Raw genomic sequence first — 22852 nt, forward strand, 5'->3', positions numbered from 1 at the left:
CTACTTCCGGTTGTCAAAATAAAACTTCCTCTTATGGAACGTTGAGGTGTGTTTTTAATTGAAGTCAAGTCTTGTTTATTTGTGACGCCCTTATTCACAAGGAGTCTCAAAGGGCTGCACAGACTAAAGCCATCCCCTGATCTACAACCTTCATAAGGGCAAGGAAAAACTCAAAAACAAATAAAGCAAACAAAACAAAAATGAAGAAGAAACAAAAGCAAAAAGGAAAAGTAACAAAAAAGGACAAGAAAAACTTGAAAAGAAAAAGAGGAAATAAAGCAAAGGAAAAATAAGAAAATGCTAGTAAAACAAGAAAGAGTAAAGAAAAAAACAGGTAAAAGGCTAGGAAAAAAACGAAACAAAAGAAGTATAAAAAAAGCAAAATCCGAAGAAAAAAAGGCAGGGGAACAAATAAGTAAAAAGCTAGGAGGAAACACAAAAGAAAAAGAAAAGAAACAGATAAAGATAAATTTTAAAAAGCCCAAAGGAAAATGATGTAAATAGCTAAGAGGTAAGAGTAAAGGGAAAAAAGGTTCAGAAAAAAACTACAGAAAAATAAACCCAGCAATTCGAATGTAGGCCTTGCGTGCAGTACTTTTCAGCGGTCTTACTGATGAAACAGATACGATCACGGGCGATTTGCGGTCTGGGGCTTTGGGGGTGCTGAGAGTGTCAGAACGTCTAATTTATTTCCCTTTCATCAACAACCACATAATAATAATGTAATGTTTATTGAAAGTATTGTTAGATGCATTAATCAAAACATGACACAAAACTAATGCTGAGAGTGAGCATGGCCAAATTTGGTCACTTTACACCCCTTCCCCAAAGAAAATTTGAAAAATCTATCTCTGCCAACCTTTGCTTAAAAGTTTGCACCGAATTTGCACCAACAACCCGGTCAGGCAAAAAATTCCAAATTTTTGGTATCCTGAAAGAAATAAAGTTTCCATGCAAGTTGCTGGTAGGTCTAGGCACCTGTAACTTATATCTGTGGCCACGTAAACCCTCAACACGACAGAACTCAAAAAATGGATCAAAGGGCACATTGATCATTCCATGTAGTACTTTGAACACAAAAATGAAATCAAATCGAATTCTGCGGAGCTCCAAAAAGTCCAAGTTCAGCCTTTGTAGTCTTTCCGGATATGACAAGTTGTGCATCCCAGGTATCCGCTTCGTATACCGTCGTTGAACTCCTTCCAGTAGGTTAATGTCTTTGAGTAAGTAAGGGTTCCACACAACGCTATTATATTCTATACTCTAACATACACGCAAAACATTCGAACTAAGAATGCTGGGTTCTTGTTGTAAAAATTTCTCTAAATGTTTGACGCTACGTTATTGGCTTTGTTGGTCATTTTGGCGACATGCGTGATAAACTTTAGGTTTGAAGTAAGAGTAACACCGGATCCTTATGTTCAGTAACAACATGCAAATCATGATCATTAATGTTATACAGAGGAACAGAACCATGAAAAAACGACTGTGCTAAGCATTTATGAGATGACAGTTGCAGTTGCCACTGTTCGGCCCGAAGAAAAACTGATTTCATGTCATTTTGAAGAGAATCAATTGTTCCTGCAACCTGGGTTTTTTGTAAGAAAGCCGAACATATTTGGCAAGACACTGGACCAGGGGCGATTTGAGGTTTCAGAGCTTTGGGGGTGCTGAGCACCTAGAGTGTCTGGCTAGTCAATTTTTGTTTTGTTTTTCCTGTAAAGATTTAGGATCATTTGACGCTGTTCAGTAGTGTCACTTCCCATTGGAGAACATCACATAAGCAGAAACTGTGGGTAACAATTTTTACTCATTATTTCTGTAAAATATGGACGTAGTCCTCTATAAAATCAAGAGCGTTGTTTATTTACAGAACACGATATAGCTTCTTTCACTCAGTGACAGGAATCTCCCAGACTCCCCTCGGTTTGTGTACGTCATAACTCGTCTGCTGCGCAGGCACAATCAATTACCGTACATGACTATTTCTGTTAGACATCCATACACATATGAAAGAAGCAGTGGACATACTAGCCCCAGTGTGTAATAGATGGCACAGTGGGGTCCAGTGCGACCGAGGGCCACAGGGCAGAGCGTAGCGGCTTGGGACAGGACAAACATGACGGCCACCTATCCACAGGGTAAAAGATATACAAATTTCTCCACCTATTATTTCTTATTGTGACAAAAATAAACATTTTTATGATAGTTCATGTACTTTTTCTTAGTTTTGAGGTTTTTGAGTTTTTCCTTCCCCTCGTGTTGGTTCCAGATCAGGGGATGATGTAATAATAGTCTGGAAAAATAGTCTGTGTAATAACCTGTGCAGCCCTTCGAGACTCTTTGTGATTAAGTGCGTCACAAATAAAAATAACTTGACTTGACTATTGTTGAAATGAATGTTGTTTTTTACTGAATGAAAGACAGTACTGTTTTGTACCACTAGGCAGCACTAAATATTACACTGACTTCACTTGGTCACTTGGATCCCTTAACCCTGATGGCCAAATATTTCCTACTGTCCGGTAAACCGAAGCATGTGAAACGATCCCCGCTACCACAAAAATAATCGCCATAAGGCGCTGCAATATGACGAACGATCACAGAATGTAGTGCTTTCCCCATTGCGCATGCGCAGAATGCGATCTCGAAGAGTCCAAATTTGGATATGGTAATTGGCCACGTCTAAAACACCAATCGTAGCGCGATATCGATGCACGTGATGTAAGGAGGGCGGAGCCTAGCAAGCAAGCTGCCAGTAAAATTGCCAGAAGCGTCTGAGCACATTCAGTGGAGGCAGAAGCAGGCAGCCAATGTGACGGACAACTTTGTTGCTATGAAACTTGGGACAATTGGCAAAAGATTGTCCAAGTGAACAACAAATACCCTGTATCCATGGGCTCGCCCTAGGGTGGGAGGTTTTCAACTGCTTTTGCCCGCCGGGGGGTCACGCCACTCACTCTTCTGACACTTTTTTTTGTTGGCTAGAAAGAATGTGTGGAGACAGACAGTTAGCCGGCTAGCTAGTTAGCAGCTAGCTAGCTAGCCAGCCGAGGAGGTGACACGGGGGCGGCAAAGCAGCGAACAAAAGATTTTTTTGGATTTTTCTTCTTTTCTTTTTCTTTTTTGTCGGGGCTTGCTCTTTTTAGTGATGTACTGTCAACAGAGTCCATGCCGCACGCCTTGTTAGCACCACAAAATGCCCGTTTTACTTTTCCTGGTAGACACGTCCGCGTCCATGAACCAGCGCAGCCATCTGGGCACAACCTATCTGGACATAGCAAAAGGCGCTGTTGAGACTTTTATGAAGGTACTGTACTAGCGGGGACGAAAGGAGGGCCAACTCTTAGCTCTAAATGGTCTTTACTATCTTCACAGCTCCGGGGGAGAGATCCGGCAAGCCGAGGGGACCGGTACATGTTGGTAAATTATGAAGACATTCCGTTCGGGATCAAGGTAGAGTTCATGTTCTGCTCGGGATGGTGGTGATGAGTGCGTCCCCCTCCTCCCTTCCTCAAGTGTTCACCAAAGCTCCCGGGAAGAAGGAAAATTAGAAAAAACAAGAGTCCTCAATTCGGGAGGAAGCTCTACGTCCATGCCCCCTTTAAAACATGGCCGACATTTTGTACAGAGCTGCGAGGAATTCTGGGAGTTATATTTTACAAACACATCCTCGTGATAGGGAGGGGGACAACTCACACAATTCTACTACTATAGTGCTTTTACTACTATCGGCACTAAATGGATATTGCCATCAACCACCGTCATCACCTCAAGTACTACTAATAGTCCGATTCCTGCCAATAGCTAAGCACTACTCTACCAAGCCCTCCAATTCTGCTAATAATCCCCCAATTACTAATTGCACGACATGATCCCATTCATAGTTTTATTACTAACACCTCTTGTAGTATGTTTTTCACAACACTAAAATGAATAGTACAAACAATGGATGCCATATTAGTGAAAATAATAAGTCCCACAGCTTCCAATTTTACTGCATGAGCCTGACTAGATGCAAGATCAGACTTATATAAAATCCAGGCCGACTATTAGAGCCTGACCAATTAACTTGATCTGAGGAATGGCGCCCGGAGGGAAACCTCTCAGGCTTCGCGAAAGGGTCTGAATCTATCACGCGGATCCTCCACTAAGAAAAAGAAACTGAGAACAATGATGGCTGGATAGAAAAAATTACAAAATTAGCGAGGGAAGCCCAACGAGAATCCGAACGTAATGATTGCCGTTGTATAGCCTAAAATCTTACCTCTAATCCCAACAATACTATTACCATTTCGGAGACTAGCACAAACTTTGACCATCATCACCACCACTTCCAGTAATTGTATTTCCATCAATAACTAAGCACCACTACCATTCATTCTTCTTAAATTATGCTACTAATCCCACAAAATTACTTCTCAGAACACAAACATTAATAAAGGTACTGCGATCAGCCGCTCTGACCATCATCATCACCACGACTAGTAATGGTAGTTTTCCCACCAAAAACTAGGTACTTAATATTTTCCTATTATCCTCATTTTAATCCCATGGCTACTTATTATAACTATATAATTACTTTTTTAATAACGCCTCTACACAAGTAAGTTTATCACGATCCCTAGTAGTACTACTAATTACTCCAACCTTTACTAACCAATGCTGCATCAAATACACTCAGTTTCCAACATGATCCCAACAATACTACTTCTCAGTAGTAATAACACTACTTGAATAATGTCACATCTATTACTACTGCAGAAAGATTACTGCTGTTGCTGACATATTGCCATGACTAGTGCCAGCAATACTACTGGAAGACCACTACTGAAAATACTTTTCTCTCTAAAGCCTACCAATATTAGTGAATCACAATTTTTGACACAATCGTCGATCTTTAACTCAAATCTTTAATCATTATGCACCACTGACTTTCTCCTGAGTTAATATGTCACAAAATCAGCAAAGCAGTTGATTTTTTTTTTATGGGCACATGAAATAATTCCCTCCAATAAAAATTCGAACTCCATTTAATTCTGCAGAAAACAATGACCAACTGTAGATATTGGTGGAAAAGATTGTTTTCTTTTGTATGAGATGATCCCTAAAATGAAGGGAATCGGTGCCAATTGATTGGCAGAATTTTAGAGGTGTTCATCACTAACCATTCATTAGTAATATTGCTCGTACAACCACAACTTTTTTTTTTCTACATTTTCAGACATTGATTTCAGACAAACGCTACGTTGTTGTCTTGCATATTGAAAAAAAAAAACCAGACCGTTACACAAAACTGCAGTAGTAGATCTGATTAAAACCACTAATGTCATCCGATATCACGAGCGCATCGTTGCAGGAAGGTTTGAAGCAAGAAAATGTTGCCAGGCTGTTGTCGGAAGTCTGTATGAAGATGGCGTGAATCTGACGCGTGTGCTTTTTGTCTTTTGTGAAGGCGGGATGGAAAGAAAGCCACGCCACTTTCATGACGGAGCTAAGAAACCTGCAAGCCACCGGACTAACCAGTGTAGGCCAGTCACTGAGGACGGCTTTTGACCTGCTTAACCTCAATAGATTAGTGACTGGCATTGACAACTATGGGCAGGTAGGAGGCGCTCCCAAGTCCTAAAACACAAACTCACCCCTGCCCACCTCCGACTCCAGTCTTCTCAAGCATCAACCACCCACAGACTGTGACAAATACACTCAAGTCATATATTTACCTAACCCCGGCCCCATCTTCTCTGTTTGAGGCGATATGCAAGTGTTGTTTTCTTAAACGAGTAGGGGTAAAAACCACACCAACAATAGAACGGCAATTGTATCAAAACATAAATATCAAATTAACCTTGCATAAAGTTATGTAGGACAGGTGTCACCAATGAGGTAAACAGTGAACCAATTGTGATGGGTTATTGCAATTTACTTGGACACATGATTCCAAACTGGCGTGAGAAATCATTGACATGATTAGTGTCTTTATAATATTTGGTGCCTCCTGGTGGTACAGAAACCTTGGGCAAATACAACCTGGCGGAGCCCATCTCTAATCTACCTTACATTTATATAAATGGACATTGGTATGTTAGTTCATGTATTTTTGCCTATTATTCAAATCAATGTTTTTTTTTTTTTTTCTTTTAAAAAAAATCATAACCCGAGGAGGCACTCAATATTACCCTTTAGTTAAAAATATCTGTTACTTTGACAAAGAATGTTCATATAGGCAGTGTAAAGTTGTTAAAGACCGCCTTCAACATAGTTCTGGTTTCCAGGCAATAAAGAAAGGAGAGAGGATATAATTCCAACCTCATTAGTACCAAAGGAGCGATTGCGATCATCCGTAATTACCACCGTGTACTTTATTGTATTAGCAAGCCAAAAGACCTGTTACCTAGCAACAGTGCAAAACGATTCGTATACCACTTGTGAACCTTTTCAATGTAAGTCAATATCATACTCGAGGTGGGCTTTTAGACTGCACTCGTTCTAACTATAAGCCTGCCATCAAGTGGTGAGCACTGCGATTATTACTTGAAACTGCTCTCCTTTTTTGTTTTGTATTTAGATGACAAAGGAAGAGAATGGGCAGCACGGCAGGGCAGTGGTTAGCGCTTGTGCGGCACAGTTCATGTCATGGGAACCTGTCGTGGGTTCAAATCCAGCTCCAGACTTCCTGTGCGGAGTTTGTATGTTCTCCCCGTGCTTGCGTGGGTTTCCTCCGGGCACTCCGGTTTCCTCCCACATTCCAAAAACATGCATTTCAGGTGAATTGGCCGGTCCAAATTGTCCCTAGGTGTGAATGAGCGAATAAGTTGTCTGTCCCTGTGTGCCCTGCGATTGGCTGGCAACCAGTTCAGGGTGTCCCCTGCCCACTGCCTGGAGATGGCTGGGATGGGCTCCAGCCCCCTGCGACCCTAATGAGGATAAGCGGTACGGCTAATGAGATTCAGATTTACTTTATTGTCATTCGTGTACACGTGTATACAGAACAAAATGTCGATACATCTGACCCGCACAGGTTCTTTGAACGTCAGCCGGGATAGATAAGATTAACCATGTCTTCGTCAGAATTTTAGCGCAGCAGTTCGTCATCTCGCGGTTCGATGCCACTTCCAGTTGTTAAATGGTCCAGTTTATTGTCCAGAGAGCGAACGTTGGAGAGCAAAATGGATGTTAGAGGGGTTAGCCTTTAGCCTAGCTGTTAGCCCGGAGAGAGAATGGAGAAACTGATTAAAAGGGTCCCTTATCCAGCGTGGCAGTTGCCCAAAAAACATCATATACTAAATGAAATGAAATGAAATGAAATGATCTGCATTTATATAGCGCTTTTCAAGTCAATGACTTCCCAAAGCGCTTTACATTGTGCTTCACATTTCCCAATAGCGGCCGTGATCTGTGCAGCCATGTAAGGCGCTAACCTGCTTATTGGGGGTAATTGGGGGTTCAATGTCTTACCCAAGGACACTTCGACAAGTAACACGGACAAGCCGGGATTCGAACTGGGATCCCTTAATCCTAAAACGATCGCTCTACCTCCTGAGCTACTGCCGCCAAACAATTAAAACATGACCAATACCTTTAGCAATTTAGTTCATTTTTATTGTTTTGTGACTACAAAAGCAAGTCAGTCAATACAGTATTTTCATTCTATTTTTTTAAACTGCCATATCTAATAATTTTGCTCATTTTCATGAATTTTATTCTTTGGTATTTTCACTTTATTTTAGCTTTTGGTTGATCCTTTCAAGAACAATTTTTATCATGTTGTTTTGTGGAGCTCTTTGAGACTTGTGATTTAGAACAGTATTATAGACAAATTTATTTGTATAGCACCTATACAAATAAATGTTAGTTTATTTGTATAGCCCTTAATCACAAGAAGTCTCAAAGGGCTGCACAGACTCCAGACTGTTATCACACTAATATAATTCAGATGAATGACAAGAGGGTTCAGTAAATAAGCAAAAATAAACACAACTTAGATGTTCTCCAATTAAGGGTGTCCCAAATCCATGGGGATGTTGATTCTTAATTTAGTACTCAACACTAAAGACCAAAGGAATAATCCAATTCCTACCGCAACCTTGATATGAAGCTCGATGAAGAATCAGATCCTTGTTGGATTCCTGGTCTGACTAGACCAGTATTTGTTTCATGTTCTGATGCTCTTTTACGATTTATTCAAAAATATACCATACTGTACAAAGGATCTAGGAACAGATTAGCACATATACATTCAAACTGCGTCTCTACCTAAAAAATATTTCAGATTACGAAGCGGTGTTAAAAATTTCACATAGAAGTCTCACAGGCGTATAAGTCGCACCCCCAACCAAACTGGAAAAATATCTGCCATTTATATTCCGGGAAATACGGTACTTGTTATCAATGACAATGAAGACGAATGTAATTTAAACAATTAAAAATCTTTAGTCTCTGATTGTAAAATGGCCAGTAGAGGGCAGATGTTACCGTATCAGCTGCCTGTGAGAGTACTGAAACCTTCAAATATAACTACCGTAATTTCCGCACTACAAGGCCCACCTAAAAGCCTTTATTTTTTTCAAAAGCTGAACATGCGCCTTATAATACAGTGCTCCTTATTTATGGGTCAACATTAAGTCGCAAAGTCTTCCAACTAACTTGCAGCCGCCGACTCGATTTTCCCCCGAACGCCAAGTAGTCCGCGGTGTATGCTGGGATTTATTTACCGGCGTTTCATTGGCTAACCAATGTGTCAATCATCATTTGAATCGATCAGTATTGGCTAAAGTTATTCGGAGGTCAAGAGGCAGATCCTTTTTATCATTTACAGGCTGGCATTGGCTTAAACGGCAAAACAAAGCCTGCAATTGGCCGAAAAAGATGAATGTGTGTAGCGCGTGGTTGATGGCATACAGAAAGCATTTTTTACTATACTGTATTTGTAAATATTTTATTCTCCTGGATTTACTACACTCACGGATATAAGAGGACATTGGCTGCACATTATTATGAACACGACTTCGGTGAGCTACTCCGGCTATATATTATCCCTGTATCCTGTTTCAGACTGAACTCGATGTTTCTGTGATAAGCGGTGCAGATAATGGATGGAATGCAGTGTCTATTTTTAAATTAAACTCGATTCCAAGTGTTCATTGTCATATGCACAGTAAAGTTGCGAGCGAAAAAGAAAATAGAAACTAAGGAATGGTTGGCATTTCTTGAATCCCAAGACTTTAACCTTCCGAATGATGGAACGATGCATTTGAGTGACATCGTACGGACACCCCATCTGCACGTGTTCTCGACACGTATTTGCTTCTTTTGCAAGCTTTCGGAATGTTAAGGGGTAATATATCTGACTGTTTTGTCGACGTTCCCATTGTAGCGCCTTATAATCCGGTGCGCCTTATATATGTCAAAAATAGGACCAAAAACTATTTTTTCGGGGTGCGCCCTATAACCCGGTGCGCCTTATAGTGCGGAAAATACGGTACTATTAGCAAATCGGCTATAGTTAGCAGGGTTTTTCCATCCTCAAAACGTCATTTTATAGCTCAAAAGGTAATGCTCGGTTATCGTCTTATTTATAAACAAAATCGAGTCTCCGAAATAGAGATCCTACATTGCAGTTAAAATCTGTATTCTTCATGTACTGTCTTGTTTTTTCTTGTCTCGATAGGGCAGGAACCCTTTCTTTCTGGAGCCTGCTATCATTATCGCCATTACTGATGGCAACAAGTTGACCACTACAGGGGGTGTCCAAGATGAGGTCAGTGTCTGTAGTATTCATTAAAAGTCAACAATCGTGGCTTATTGAAAGGCATCCACGTGGTTTTCATGAATGTTCCAGCTCCATCTCCCACTGACGACACCTTTGCCGGGCAGCGAGCTCACCAAGGAGCCTTTTCGCTGGGACCAGCGTCTGTTTGCGCTTGTGCTCCGCATCCCCGGTCACGCCTCGGTGGAGCCTGAAGCGCTCGGCGGGGTCCCTTCCGACGACTCGCCCATCACGCCCATGTGTGAAGTCACTGGAGGTAGGTAGACCTAAAATTGGAGTTTTTCCAGTTACTCTGTGCTTATAGACCAGGACTCGGGACTTTTTGACCCAGAGAGCCATGAAAGGAAAGATATTTGGATCCCTTTTTTTGGAGAGACGCACCATATATTTTAAGACCAAATTCAATAAACCCGCTCTCCAGACAATAGCTCATTTTTCAAGCACACTTGATTTCACTCTGTAAAATAATTATGCCGGAGCCTGTGTCCCATATCAATAGTCAAGTCAAGTCATTTTTCTTTGTATAGCCCTTAATCACAAAGAGTCTCAAAGGGCTTCACAGGTTATTACACATAAGCAGTTTAGGTTATTCTTATGCTATAGAGTAGAAGTAAGTTTTAAGCTTCGATTTAAACATTTCCACTGAGGTTGCATTTCGGATCTCAGGGGGAAGAGCATTCCACAACACCGGTTATATATCACTTTAAATGTGTCTCCCTCCCCCAGTTACTTAAGAATGTTGAAGGTTATTTTGACCGTCATTTCAAAACAAGGTGCAAGCAAAGTTCTTTTGTAGAAATGTCACAAAACACTGAAAACAAAAAGGATATCTACATTGAGCTAGAGGGCGAAGGCAGTGCCACCCACGATCTGAGTGCGTTGCTGGCGTTTTGCGGTGTTTACCGTTTGATCTCTAGGTTTTCATCACAAAACATTTCAACAGTGAACTTATACATAGTAGAATGAGCTTCCATTTGAAGGATTTCTTAGTGCCGTACCGCCAAAGCGGGGTATATTGGTGTGACGCCATGACTGTGCACAGTAATTGAACATGTGTCCTGTATATACTGGAATGAACCAATTTATGCTTTAGTGTACCTTCGGTCCCGGGTGTACCAGGCAGGATTTATTGAGTCAACCAAATAATGCCACATATAAATATGCAATAGTCAAATTTGATCTTTGAGTCTGATTTCCTCATAAAAAGAGCAATAGGTTACCGACGCTTGTAGACTCAAGTTTACAGAAAGTGATGAAAGCAACTGGCATCCCATAATTATCTAATTGCATCAAGCACTAAGGATTTTGTGAAAGCACGCTTGTCTGCTGGCTGCCAGCGGGAGGAAGAATTCCAGGCTGGATTGTTACTATGCTGATACACCAGAATAGCCTGAAATGAGTCACTTGTCACTGTTTCTTTTTCCAGGTCGCTCATACAGCGTCTTTTCTCAGCGCATGTTGAATCAGTGTCTGGAGTCTCTCGTCCAGAAGATCCAGAGTGGCGTGGTCATTAATTTTGAGAAGACTGGACCCGACCCTCCCCCGTTGGACGGTGTGTTTCCTTCAGGTGTCCTCTCATGCAACATTTCAATTTAAAATCGGGTGTTTGATATGTTGGGGGCGTTTCCAGATGCTCCACCCGAGGCACTTAAGCCCGGCCCACAGCCCTGGCATTGCTGCCACAAGCTCATCTATGTCCGCCCTAATCCCAAAACGGGCGTTCCCATCGGACACTGGCCTGTACCCGAGGCCTTCTGGCCGGACCAGAACTCTCCGACCCTGGTAAGAAAAACTCTTCCCCGGTTAGAAACTCTGATGGCCGTCCGTGTGATGTTGAATTCATTTTACATTGGTGCCCAGCCCCCTCGCTCTGCACACCCACACATCCGCTTCTCCTGCCTGGATTCTGAACCCATGGTGATTGACAAGGTTCCCTTCGATAAGTATGAGTTGGAGCCATCGCCACTTACCCAGTACATACTTGAGAGGAAGTCTCCGCACACCTGCTGGCAGGTATTGTAGCGAGCGAGAATTACAATTGTCTTTATTGTCATTGATTACACTCCAGGAAAAACACGTATACAGTAATATTTTAAAAAATTATTATATATCTACACACACATTAGGTAGAACTTGTAGACTGGCCAGATTTGTAAGTGCAGTAAAAGGGTTCAGCACACATCTTTGGGGGAACTGGTGCTCATCGTTTGGGTGGAAGAGATGCGGTGGCTGATATTCACAGACTGTCGGCGGTTTGAGAGAAAGTCCATAATGCAGTGGCAGATGGGGAAGGGGAGAGCCTGGGAATATCCGGGATAATGGGGTTGGAACACCGAGCTGAAAATCATCCTGACGTAGCCCCTCTCGGTGTCCCAGATGGCTTAGCGCAGTGTGAAGTGCCGTGTTTATGGCACCATCAGTGGAATGAATCAAATTTCCACTTCAAAGATTCGTGGCACTCTTTTGAAGAAAAGGCAACTCTCCTGTAATAAGTCGGTAGTCGAGTAGGATCAAAGTTGCCATAACTTCACACCCAGCTGATGATGAACTTGATATCAATCCCATGATGGAACAAACGGGAAAGAATGGATGCCTCGTACTTTTCCTAGACACGCGGTGATCCCAAGAGCCAGGAGGAGATCCGCAGGTTCGAGAGCGTTCTCCATTCGGGCCCCGGTCCTGTGGAATGCTTTTCCCCCTGAGATTCGATTTGCAACCTCAGTGGAACTGTTTAAATCTAGGCTTAAAACACACTTCTATTCTATAGCATATGGATAACCTATATTTTATGTTGACAATATTATTATTTGTTACTGGAGCATCTATTGCAGCCTGGTCAACCTGGAAGGGGGATGACCTCATGTGCGGTCCCTTCTCAAGGTTTCTTCATTTTCTTCATGTTGAGGTTTTTGAGTTTTTCCTTGCCTTCGTGTAGGTTTTAGATGGTTTTTGGTTTGAACAAATTTATTGACACTAAAAACAGAAAACAATCATGACAATCTCAACAGCAATTAAGCAAGGGCATGGTGTTATATTAGTCTGTGGTCTGTGCAGCCCTTTGAGACTCTTTGTGATTAAGGGCCTCACAAATAAACATGACTTGACATGACCTCACACGACTGGAGTTTTTGAACATGTAGATGAGCTAGCATCTCAGGCAGTTAACAGCGAGCCAATCTTATCTCTTGCTGACAATCATCATAATGACTCGGTCATAAACACTCAGTGACATATACAGCTCTGAAGTCACGAACACTTTACTGGAGGATTTTGAACACAGATGTGCTGAAGTAACAGCCACATTCTCATTGTAATGCTCACTATTTTTTGACTTCGGTGATGAAATCAGTGAAATGTCTTTGTAAATTGTTTCAGGTGTTTGTGTGCAACAGTGCCAAATACAGTGACTTAGGCCAGCCCTTTGGCTACCTGAAGGCTAGCACAGCGCTCAACTGCGTCAACCTCTTTGTCATGCCCTACAACTACCCCGTTCTTCTGCCTCTTTTAGGTAAGTCTTTCTCTTGGTTTGATCTCTTTTCTGTTTACTTCCTTAAATGGCAAGAAAGGAACCACAAACCGTGGAAGACAAAACAAACTAAAAAGAGGATAGGAAAGTGCAGTGTAAAAGTGACAAAAGAGATTCTGTGCTAAACAGAAATAGAAAAATACATTCTGCCTGTAAATGGAGCGAAAAGCATACAGGCAAAAAAAAGGCCATATGAAACAGATACAATGTTACAGGTTCCTGCAGATCCTTAAAAAGGCTTAAAAAGCATTTAATCCATTATTCTAAAAATAAGGCCATCATTTGCATTAAATGTCTTAAAACCAAGTTTCAAAAGTCTTAAATATGTGAACACATTAATAAGATGTATATTTGTTTGAACTAAAAAAAAATTAGTGTAAAAGTCACTTTTTTTGATGATCCGTGATAGAACTGCTCATCAATGTAGCAGATGTTCTATGGAACTACCTGACTGTTGTGACTGAAGATCCTTGATGTACTGTAAACATCCATTTTATTTATTGTTTTCTATGTCTAAGACTTTGGACAGAGCTATGTTTTTGTTTGTTTTTATTGTGGGTCATTTTTTGTTGTACTTGTTCTTAAATTTGATTTCAAAAGGCATTAAGTCTTTGAAAGTCTTGAATTTAACTTGCTTTCAGGCGTAGGAACCGTTTTATAAGATTACAGAGAAAGTAGGAAAAACAACAAGGACATGAAAATGATGAGATGGCCAGAAAGTAACCAAAATGGAAAGAGATGCTAAAAAAACACAACCTAGTGTAAAAAGTCGGGCATAGACACCAATTGTTTTGTTTCTGTAGATGACCTCATCAAAGTGCACAAGTTCAAGCCCACCCTTAAGTGGCGGCAGTCCTTCGAGAACTACCTGAAGACCATGCCTCCGTACTACATTGGGGTACCCATAAACTACATTTCTGGCGATTTCTTTGTGTTTTGTTACATTATTCTTCCCGTCTCTGCAGTCCTTGAAGAAGGCGTTGAGGATAATGGGAGCTCCCAACCTTTTGGCGGACAACATGGAGTACGGCCTTAGCTACAGCGTTGTCTCCTACCTCAAGAAGCTAAGCCAGCAGGTTGGACTTGAACAAAACCGTGCCATTTTCCGGGGTTTCTGCTTCATTCTACTCCGTTTCCTTTCAGACTAAAATGGAGTACGACCGCCTGATCGCCTCCATCGGTAAAAAGGCATTACCCGAGTCTGGCATCAAGGTACGGTGGAGGGGCGGTGGGATCTCGCTCGCCCAGCGCAGGGACTTCATCCAACAGCTTCAGAGTGTCTCGGGCGATGCCCCGGCCCCGACCCTGGAGCTCAACTCCAAAGAGTTCCAAGGCTTCCACCTTGCGCATCTCAACAAGGTGAGTTCTGGTTTAGCTCCTTCAGATCGAATCATTGATTCCACTCGATTCAACTGTTGTCGTTTGGAGAGCCATTTTCATGAGCGGTCCGCAGTTTGCTCAAGCACCAAGTTGGTGTCCCCCGCATGAGAGCAAGTATTTATTGGAATTGTCGATCATTTTGCACGTCATCCTCAGGGCCTGAAGCCTCAGAGTTTTCGGAACCCTTACGACATTCCTCGCAGTCACTTGCTGGACCAGCTCAGCCGCATGAGGAGGAACCTTCTCAACACCACCGTATGCACCCTGCGAGGCTACGACGCAGGTACAAGATATGAATCTTACATGTGAATCAGATTGGAATAAGATACACTATAAGTGACGTTGATATGCAATTTCCCTCACAGATCAGCTCCACAGCGTCCCCATTGCTCAGATGGGTAACTATCAGGACTTCCTGAAAGCCGCTCCCCAGCCCCTTCGGGACGCAGACCCAGAACAGCCCAAGCGCCTTCACACCTTCGGCAACCCTTTCAAGCTGGATAAGAAGGTTCTGGTCATGGAAACCTAGCGCCCCTCCTACATTCAAATTTAGAATTACCGTTTTTCATTTTTTTCCTCTTTCAGGGCATGATGATTGACGAAGCCGACGAGTTTGTGACGAGCCCTCAGAACAAAGGCAAGAGGCCGGCAGACAACAATATGACGGGTGGCGGACCTAAGAGGAGGCGCTGCATGTCTCCCCTGCTGCGACTAGGCCGGGCCTACACGCCCCCCATTTCTCCTGCAGCCAGTCCCAGACCTTCAGGTCAGATCCCGATGGCTGTGCTAATACTGGATGAAACGAGAGGCAAAATAAGACGCCATAAAAGAGGACTTTCGTTTTTACAATTTTTATTTTTCCAATTAATGTAGTTAACCGAGAAAAAGGAAACTTTCATCTGCTTGACAGCACCTGTTGAACCGGGGGTCAGGAACCTTTTTGACCTAAAAGTCATTAAAGCAAAAAGTATTTTGATTATTTTTTTTGAGAGAGAGAGGGAGCCACACCATATGTTTTTAACCAAAATTCAACATAACCGTCAAACCCACTCTTAAGACAAAAGCTAATTCTTCAGCACATTTTACTTCACTGTGTTCCAGTCAATGTTTGGATCAAATCTACAAAATCATAATGCCAGAGCCTTTGTCGCATATCAATATAAAATATACCACTTAAAATTGGTCTGCCTCCCACAGTTACTTAAGAGTGTTGAAGCTCAGTTTTGTCCTAAATATTGATTCCAAAATAAGGTGCAAGCAAAGTTCCTTTGTATAAATGTCACAAAATACTGCAAACGAGGATACCAACTGGGCGAGGAAAAGTGCGCACGCCCTGTGTATTACTCTACCCATTTCCTCCGCTCACCCAATCAAATTGCTCTAGGTGCTTTGCTAGAGCTTTTGGGTATTTTAGGTTTGTTCTGTGGCTATTTCTCATAAAGTATCTCAACATTGAACATAGATTGTTTCATGAGCTAGCATCTACAAGATTATATTGCGGTTTGCTGCCAGAACGGGGTCTGTTGGTGTGACGCCTTGAATGTAAACTGCAGTTAAAACTGTGTCCTATCTGTACTGGACTGAACCCTATAGGCAGTCAGTGCTATCTGGACGTTCGTATCGTAACGGAACATTAAATAAAAGTGCAACTTCTCTTTTATCTTCGATCCATATATATATTCATCTAAAGAGCCATATATGGTTTGTGAAGCTATAGGTTCCTGACCCCCCTGTGTTATCATTTATAATTTTCATGTCGACATCTGTCCAGAAGTGGACGAGAGTGACGGCGAACCAGAATTGCTCATCAACCACCTCAACGAGAACCACTGCAGCCCGCCGGACCCCATCACAGACTCTGAGGATTTGGGCCCCGACCAACCTCAGGAAAACCATTCCGACCCGCCCCGCGACCAGGACGAGAACGGTCCGACGTCCGAGCAAAGCGGGGAGGAGGCCGTCTCGGAAGTGATCTTATCGGGGGAACGTCCTCCCCGCTACCTGTCCCCCGCCGCTCTCAAGAAGCACATCAACAGCGAGACCGCCAAAGTCAACAACGAGCTCAGGGGGCTCATTACCAAGGAAATCCGCAAACCCGGAAGACGTAGGCGACCCGACGGGCGTTGTCCTTCCGTCTTCATTTCTTCGTCGTAACGTCTGTATTCTTTCCAGATTATGAGAAGATCTTCTACTTGCTGAAACAGATCCAAGGCACACTGGACACTCGGCTCTTCTTTCTGCAAAACATTATCAAGGAGGCAGCCAGGTACATTTTTTCTCATTTGATTTAACGATATGGCTGCTAGGGGAGGAGGAACTATCGGATTCTTGGACGTGTGCAAATCTGAATAGATTCATAAATGTCTACGCTTAAAAATGGTAAAATAGGACGGGCGAAAAAAACGTAATGCCCCTCGATGGCACTGTTGTCTCATGCAAACTAAAACCAGTGCCACAAAGCACAGTGTTAGAGCAAGATTCCAGACGAACATGATGGCAACCTCTATACCTATTTCTTTTTATAAAAATGAACACTGGTATGACGGTTCATGTATTTTTGCCTAGTATTCAAATCCATGTGACTGTTATTTTACCGAATGATTTTTTTTTTTTGAACCACTAGGAAGCAAGTCAAATGACACACTTTCCCTTTAAACGTACGTTTGTAAGTAAGCTGGAACTAGGAATCGGAATTGTTTCCACCTGGATACCTGAAACCGGCCTATGTCAACAAACAGCTCGTCATTCAAACTCAAATATGCAGAAGAGGTGCGCTTTCTCAAATGTCGACCACAGAAAAGCGGATCGAGTCTAAACGGTAAATGGTCTGCATTAATCTAGCGCTTTTCAAGTCACTGAAGACCTCCCAAAGCGCTTTACAATGTGCTTCACACTTACCCATTCACACACACACACACTCACACACCAATAGCAGCCATGCAAGGCGCCGACCTGCTTATTGGGGGCATTAGGGATTCAGTGTCTTGCCCAAGGACGCTTCGACATGTAACACGGAGGAGCTGGGAATCGAACCTGCAACCTCTACTGCAGGTAGATCCGGGTTATTTCCGGTCAAGACTGTATTTTCCTCTTTTTGTCAACCACAAACTTAGCTGCTTCTTCTGGAAGTGTGCACGCTCAGGTAGGCGATTGATACCTGATTTTATTTTACTTTAAAAAAAGAACTAGGCATGTACGATCGCACTCAACAGTACACGTTGATGAAATATTGAGCAATGGACTTTTTTTATGGACAATGTTGACGGTATTTATGGTGCGTTAGGCCGGTCTGCTGGACACTTGCAGCAGGTATGATGTGCCGTTTCTTTTTAGGTTGAAGAAACACTTTTGTCTTAAAAATGGGTCCCTTTACTGTAACGACGGATGGAAAAAAATCCTAATCTGATCATTATCTTATTTCATTCGTGTTTGTGACCTATTTTGTGAGTTTGCAGTTTGCATTAATTAGGCTAGGGCTGCTCATGACATCAATCGTGATCATATGCTGGATCCCTTAAGTCGTATTGACGGATCACAGAAAACTATTCAGTGCTTGGTATTTGTGGGGGACACGCTGCCATCTAGCGGTCAAATGCAGTTTGTTAGCAGCATAGTGTTGATTACAATTTCTTTGCAACGTCATTGGCCTTGAAAAAGTGACTCCTATTGCCTTTAAACTGTTGACACTTTTTAGTTTGGTAGTTTTGTTTTATTTTGACGAAACACATTTGATTGGTGATGCTTCGTACACCCTGAATTTGAATCGTATGGTAGGTGAGGTACTAAACGATTCCCACGTCTACTGGCTGCTTCTAAAGTTGGAATTTCATTGCTGCACTTCAGCCACAGCCCAATTACAAGAGGGTGTGCACGCTTATGCAACCGCACCGCTTGAATGCGGAATCTTTCAAAGTTCAATTCAGGGCTCGTACGGGTGCTTGAAATCCTTGACTATGCTTGAATTTTAATGTTGTCTTTTCTAAGATTAAGAAACGCTTGAAATTTGGGCAATATGTTTGTTAATACTTGAAATGATTCCCAACTCGTGTGCTTAACCCCTAAACCATTCTGTAAAACTCCCCTCAAATTCCAATCCAAGATGTGTACTCAAAGTAAATTGAATGCGGTCGTCGAACAGTTTCTTAAATCTGGGTTATTTTAGTTTCTTTTGAAAGTTAAGACTCAACTGAAATCATCACTGTAAGTGCTACAAACAATAGTATTTCTAAGTTGAAACACACAGGAATAAGTTTTATTTTCAGTGACTGGTGGACATCTCAGTGCTTCTCAAGAGGCTGAAGGCCCGCCGGTGGGCCGCCCTAACGCGAAGGGGTTAAAAATGACGCAGGCGCTGCTCTGTGGTGCCTTTGCATTTCCCCTTCACTAGCTGTAATTAGTTTGCATGGTGTCATCGCCCCCTTCAGGTCGTTCCCAAGAAGGCAGGTGCATGCTACACCCATCAAGGCGTTATGACGCATCAATTAAGGGCCATGCAAAAAAAAAATGAAGGCGGTAAATGATGATGGGGAAAATTCTGTGCAACTGAAAATGTAAGTCACCGTCATTTTATGTTCATATCCACAAATATATTTGCGACGAACTCGAGATCTAAAACTCGTCGGTCGCGAGATTAAAAGTCGCTCTGTTTATGGATCTGCAAAATACAGGATTCCCGCCGGATTTCTTGTACCGGTCCCTAGAATTGGCTTGGAAAGTCCTTCAAAAGTGCTCGAATGAGGCCATGACAAAGGTGAACGAAGCTTGTAAATTGATATCGTCGTTTTGTTTTTCTTTTAGGTTCAAAAAACGCGTTCTGATCGAGCAGCTGGAGAATCTGCTGGAGGAGATCCACAACAAATCCAACAACCTCAACCACGTGGATGCCCTCTGACCCCCACAACTTCACTGCTGACCAACAAAAAAACTTTTCAGGCGTCTGCGTTCAGCCCGGAGGACGTGAGTACTTTCCGAAAAGGCGGAAAAGCTCCACCTTTTGGACCCTTGTGGTTTCTGTGAAACCGAGAAGGTCGGCCCCCTGCCAATTCGGACCCTTTTTTCTTAGATCCAAGCAGCACTTTGAGGGTTTTTTCCAAATCGGACTCGCCGCAATTCCATACACTCCTCGGTCATGTTCCTAACCGAGACTGACGAGAACAACCAGCCAACCGGAGACTCTTGCTTACTGTCGACTCGCTGAAATGGCCGTGCACTGATCGGATGAAGGAATAGGATACCTCAAAAATAGGGTTGCAACAATATTTTATCATTCTGGTCATTTTTTTTCAAGATAACTTAATCAATCAGATCCATTTTTCAATTCATTTATTCTCAAGCAGAACTCCATTTCAAAATACCCAGAAGGGGAATAAAATGGCACATTTGAAGGCACTCCTGACTATTAGGCACCTCCTTAGAATGTTTCTATGTCTTTCTTATGTAAGACACTCCTGACTGGCGCATGATGATAATAATTCTACAGGGTTGCATTAAAAAACAATCCGAAAAGAAATTCATTTATCATGAATAGGAAATCTCATTTCACAACTATAATAACTAGATTTGTTCATAACCGCTTGCCGTATGTAGAAGCGTTTCATCGTATTCATGATGCGTTTCGGATTTTATTGACCGTATTTTCGGCCCGTAAGGCGCACAATCTCGTTTCCGGCAAATGTTTGGATTTTAGTTGTGCCTTATAATCTGGAAAATGGAGTGTTAATGATTTATTCATTCATTCATTCTATTCCCATCAAATACAAAAGTTATTCTATCATGAAAGATAATAGAAATGAATGACTGCCTTCATTTTGAGGATTTTTGACATATTTTAACCCAAAACCTATCCAAACATTTTCTACACTAAAACAATTGTTGTTTAATTTGTTGAGCACTTAGTTGGCAATGAATCGATGAGTTGTTGCACCTCTACTTTAAAGCTGGTAGTCGACAGACTGGTGACTATAGATCAGCTCTGACGAGTTATTGACTGTTGGCCAACTGAGACAGTTAACGGTCAACCCATACTTGACTGTTTTACTGGGAAAAGGTCACGGACGTGGACAAAACCAGTACGGGACAAAAGAGTTTACTTATCTGTTGCAACTGATGCCCGGTTGACTATTCCCTACGAATACCGGTTGTAGAGAGGGTGGACAACTAGTTAATTGACCGTATTTTCCGGACTATAAGGCGCCCCCTCAAAAATAGTCTGTGAAATATTTTTCATATATAAGGTGCATCGGACCAGAATGCACATGAAATACAAAAACTAGGGGTGCATCAAAAACCTTTAAAAAAAAAAAAAAAAAGTTTCCTATCCATGCAGCATCATAAGACGTAATAGACCAGGGGTTGGCAAACTACTAAAATTCTACAGAAATACTACAAAATACCATGATAGTAATTCTATAAAAATGCTATAAGAGAAATATTATGCCAGAAATACTACTACAGAAACTGCTACAAAAATAAAACTACAGTTATACTACAAAAACTAAAAACTCTTTGGAAACCAATGCGGCCCCTGGCGACTTCACATCGCTATTCTAGACGCTACTTAATCATTTTGGGTTTTTAGGAAGGAGCACCTTAGAGTCCGGATACTATGGCATATATGTGACCAGTGATTTTCGACTCGAAGGCAACGGCCGTCTCGAGTCACTGACAAAGGATGCAAAAAATACAGTGCCTAGCCAAAGTATTGCAAAAGAGTAGGTGTTGCGAAACAATTGTCCCCCTATTCTCTCTGTTCAGCCAACTTGATCCCAGAATTTCACCGATGTCTTCGGGGTGACCCAATGTCAACGTAAATGACTTCCCATGACAGAGGGCGTTAACCATCAGTTCAACGGCACCTGTGTGCGCGATGGGCTCGGGTCTGTGAAAGCAGACACTGGAGAACAGACCAAAGAACGCAGCGGGCCAGTCCCGGGATCAAGTTGAAAAAAAGTTCCGAGTGGGATGGGGATACAAAGATGAGAGCAATAATATCAAAACGGAGAGAGGATAAAAGTGCCCGTGATGGAAGAGTGGCCAATACTTTTGCAAGGCGCTGTACAAGTGACTGCCGGTTGGCTGGCGAATATGACAGCTGACGGATTCCGCGACAGAGTTCTGTTCCGCTCAGCGAGCGGAAACAAACAAAATGGACGGGAAGAGACTGCAGTTGATCAGAAGGGGGAAGAAAAGAAAAAAAAAAGCTCAGGAAGTGACATTGAATCTTAAACTCGCATGCACTTGAGTACATTTGGAGGCTTGTTTAAAGGGACAGTGTGTATTATTGGTGACCCCTAGTGTTGAAAAAAAACATGCTTCAGTTAAAAGAAAACGATTGATTTGATTCATACGCAAAAATACATGAACCGTTAAATAAGATTATGGTTTTTCTTTGAATAATTGTAGATTGAGAAATCTGCAGTTAACATATTATGTGGCTCACCTATAGGGTGCGGACATATTTGTTGGCCGTTTTGCCGCTAAGGGTACCCCTCAGAAAAACAAACCCTTTCTTCATTACTTTTTAAAAGAAAAAAATCTTTACACGCTGTCCCTTTAATGTCATTGAAAAAAAAACCCATCTGACGTCATTTTCTCTGCTCTGTAATCTAGAAAGTGCAGGAAGTGCGCAATTTCTTACAGCGGGATGAATCGTCGAGGCATTTTCCAATATCGGCAAACAAATCTCCATTGGGTTGACGTAAAAAATCCTCACTCGCTTTCCAACAGGGACCAAAATCTGCCCTAGGTGTGTTCCTTTTTCTTTCTTGTGAGCAGGCTACCAAAAGAGTATTTTGAATACACTGTAAAACTGTACATAACTTTAGAGTCCTATTTAAAAGATGATGAAAACTGCTAACAGCCTTTTTTTGTAAATATTTCCTTGAATTCAAAAGTCTATTTTACACTGTGAATGGCCACCGTCTTAATAAAGTCTTGAGAAAAGACGGCCGTGTTGATTGAGTTTGTTCTCGGATGGGGAGGAAATCATTTCCCCTCTTTAAATCCTTGAAAACGTGTCCAGAAAATGCTTGCGTTTTGGGTGAAGTGCTTGAAAAAGCTTGAATTTGTCGCCGTGGCCGCGTTTCTTGGCACTCCGACGCGACAACTTGCGGCCAATTTTTCAAAAAATGACTCTGACCTGCAGGCTCTCAGTCGTGAAGGCGTTGTCATGTGAAGCG

General features: G+C 42.1%; 1 protein-coding gene across 2 annotated transcripts; it reads left to right on the top strand.

Annotated features, from left to right (window-relative positions):
* The first annotated feature begins 2786 nt into the window (after positions 1 to 2786).
* ints6 (integrator complex subunit 6) lies at positions 2787 to 22618 on the top strand. 2 transcript variants are annotated; one of them, XR_015852668.1, is made up of 19 exons: positions 2787 to 3310; positions 3379 to 3456; positions 5456 to 5605; positions 9671 to 9760; positions 9842 to 10025; positions 11196 to 11321; positions 11400 to 11551; positions 11630 to 11782; positions 13145 to 13277; positions 14099 to 14193; positions 14261 to 14371; positions 14439 to 14654; positions 14832 to 14958; positions 15041 to 15183; positions 15261 to 15441; positions 16447 to 16779; positions 16848 to 16941; positions 19473 to 19631; positions 22284 to 22618. XR_015852668.1 is itself a non-coding variant. In XM_088352662.1 (18 exons), the coding sequence occupies exons 1-18, from the start codon at positions 3200 to 3202 to the stop codon at positions 19564 to 19566; spliced, it is 2571 nt and encodes an 856-aa protein (XP_088208788.1). In that variant the 5' UTR covers positions 2787 to 3199; the 3' UTR covers positions 19567 to 22618. The 2 variants fall into 2 exon arrangements, 1 of the variants encoding a protein (XP_088208788.1); XM_088352662.1 differs by having other exon boundaries at positions 19473 to 22618.
* The last annotated feature ends 234 nt before the right edge of the window (positions 22619 to 22852 follow it).

The sequence above is a fragment of the Urocampus carinirostris genome, chromosome 14, assembly GCF_059441175.1.
Source record: "Urocampus carinirostris isolate Australia breed hairy pipefish chromosome 14, RoL_Ucar_1.0, whole genome shotgun sequence".
NCBI classification, from domain to species: domain Eukaryota; kingdom Metazoa; phylum Chordata; class Actinopteri; order Syngnathiformes; family Syngnathidae; genus Urocampus; species Urocampus carinirostris.

Excerpts from the sequence above, each read along its gene's own strand:
- ints6 (XM_088352662.1), top strand. The coding sequence starts at position 3,200 with ATGCCCGTTTTACTTTTCCTGGTAGACACGTCCGCGTCCATGAACCAG. Across the intron at positions 5,606-9,670 it reads GCATTGACAACTATGGGCAG|GGCAGGAACCCTTTCTTTCT; the intron begins GTAGGAGGCGCT and ends TTGTCTCGATAG. Across the intron at positions 14,372-14,438 it reads TCAAGAAGCTAAGCCAGCAG|ACTAAAATGGAGTACGACCG; the intron begins GTTGGACTTGAA and ends GTTTCCTTTCAG.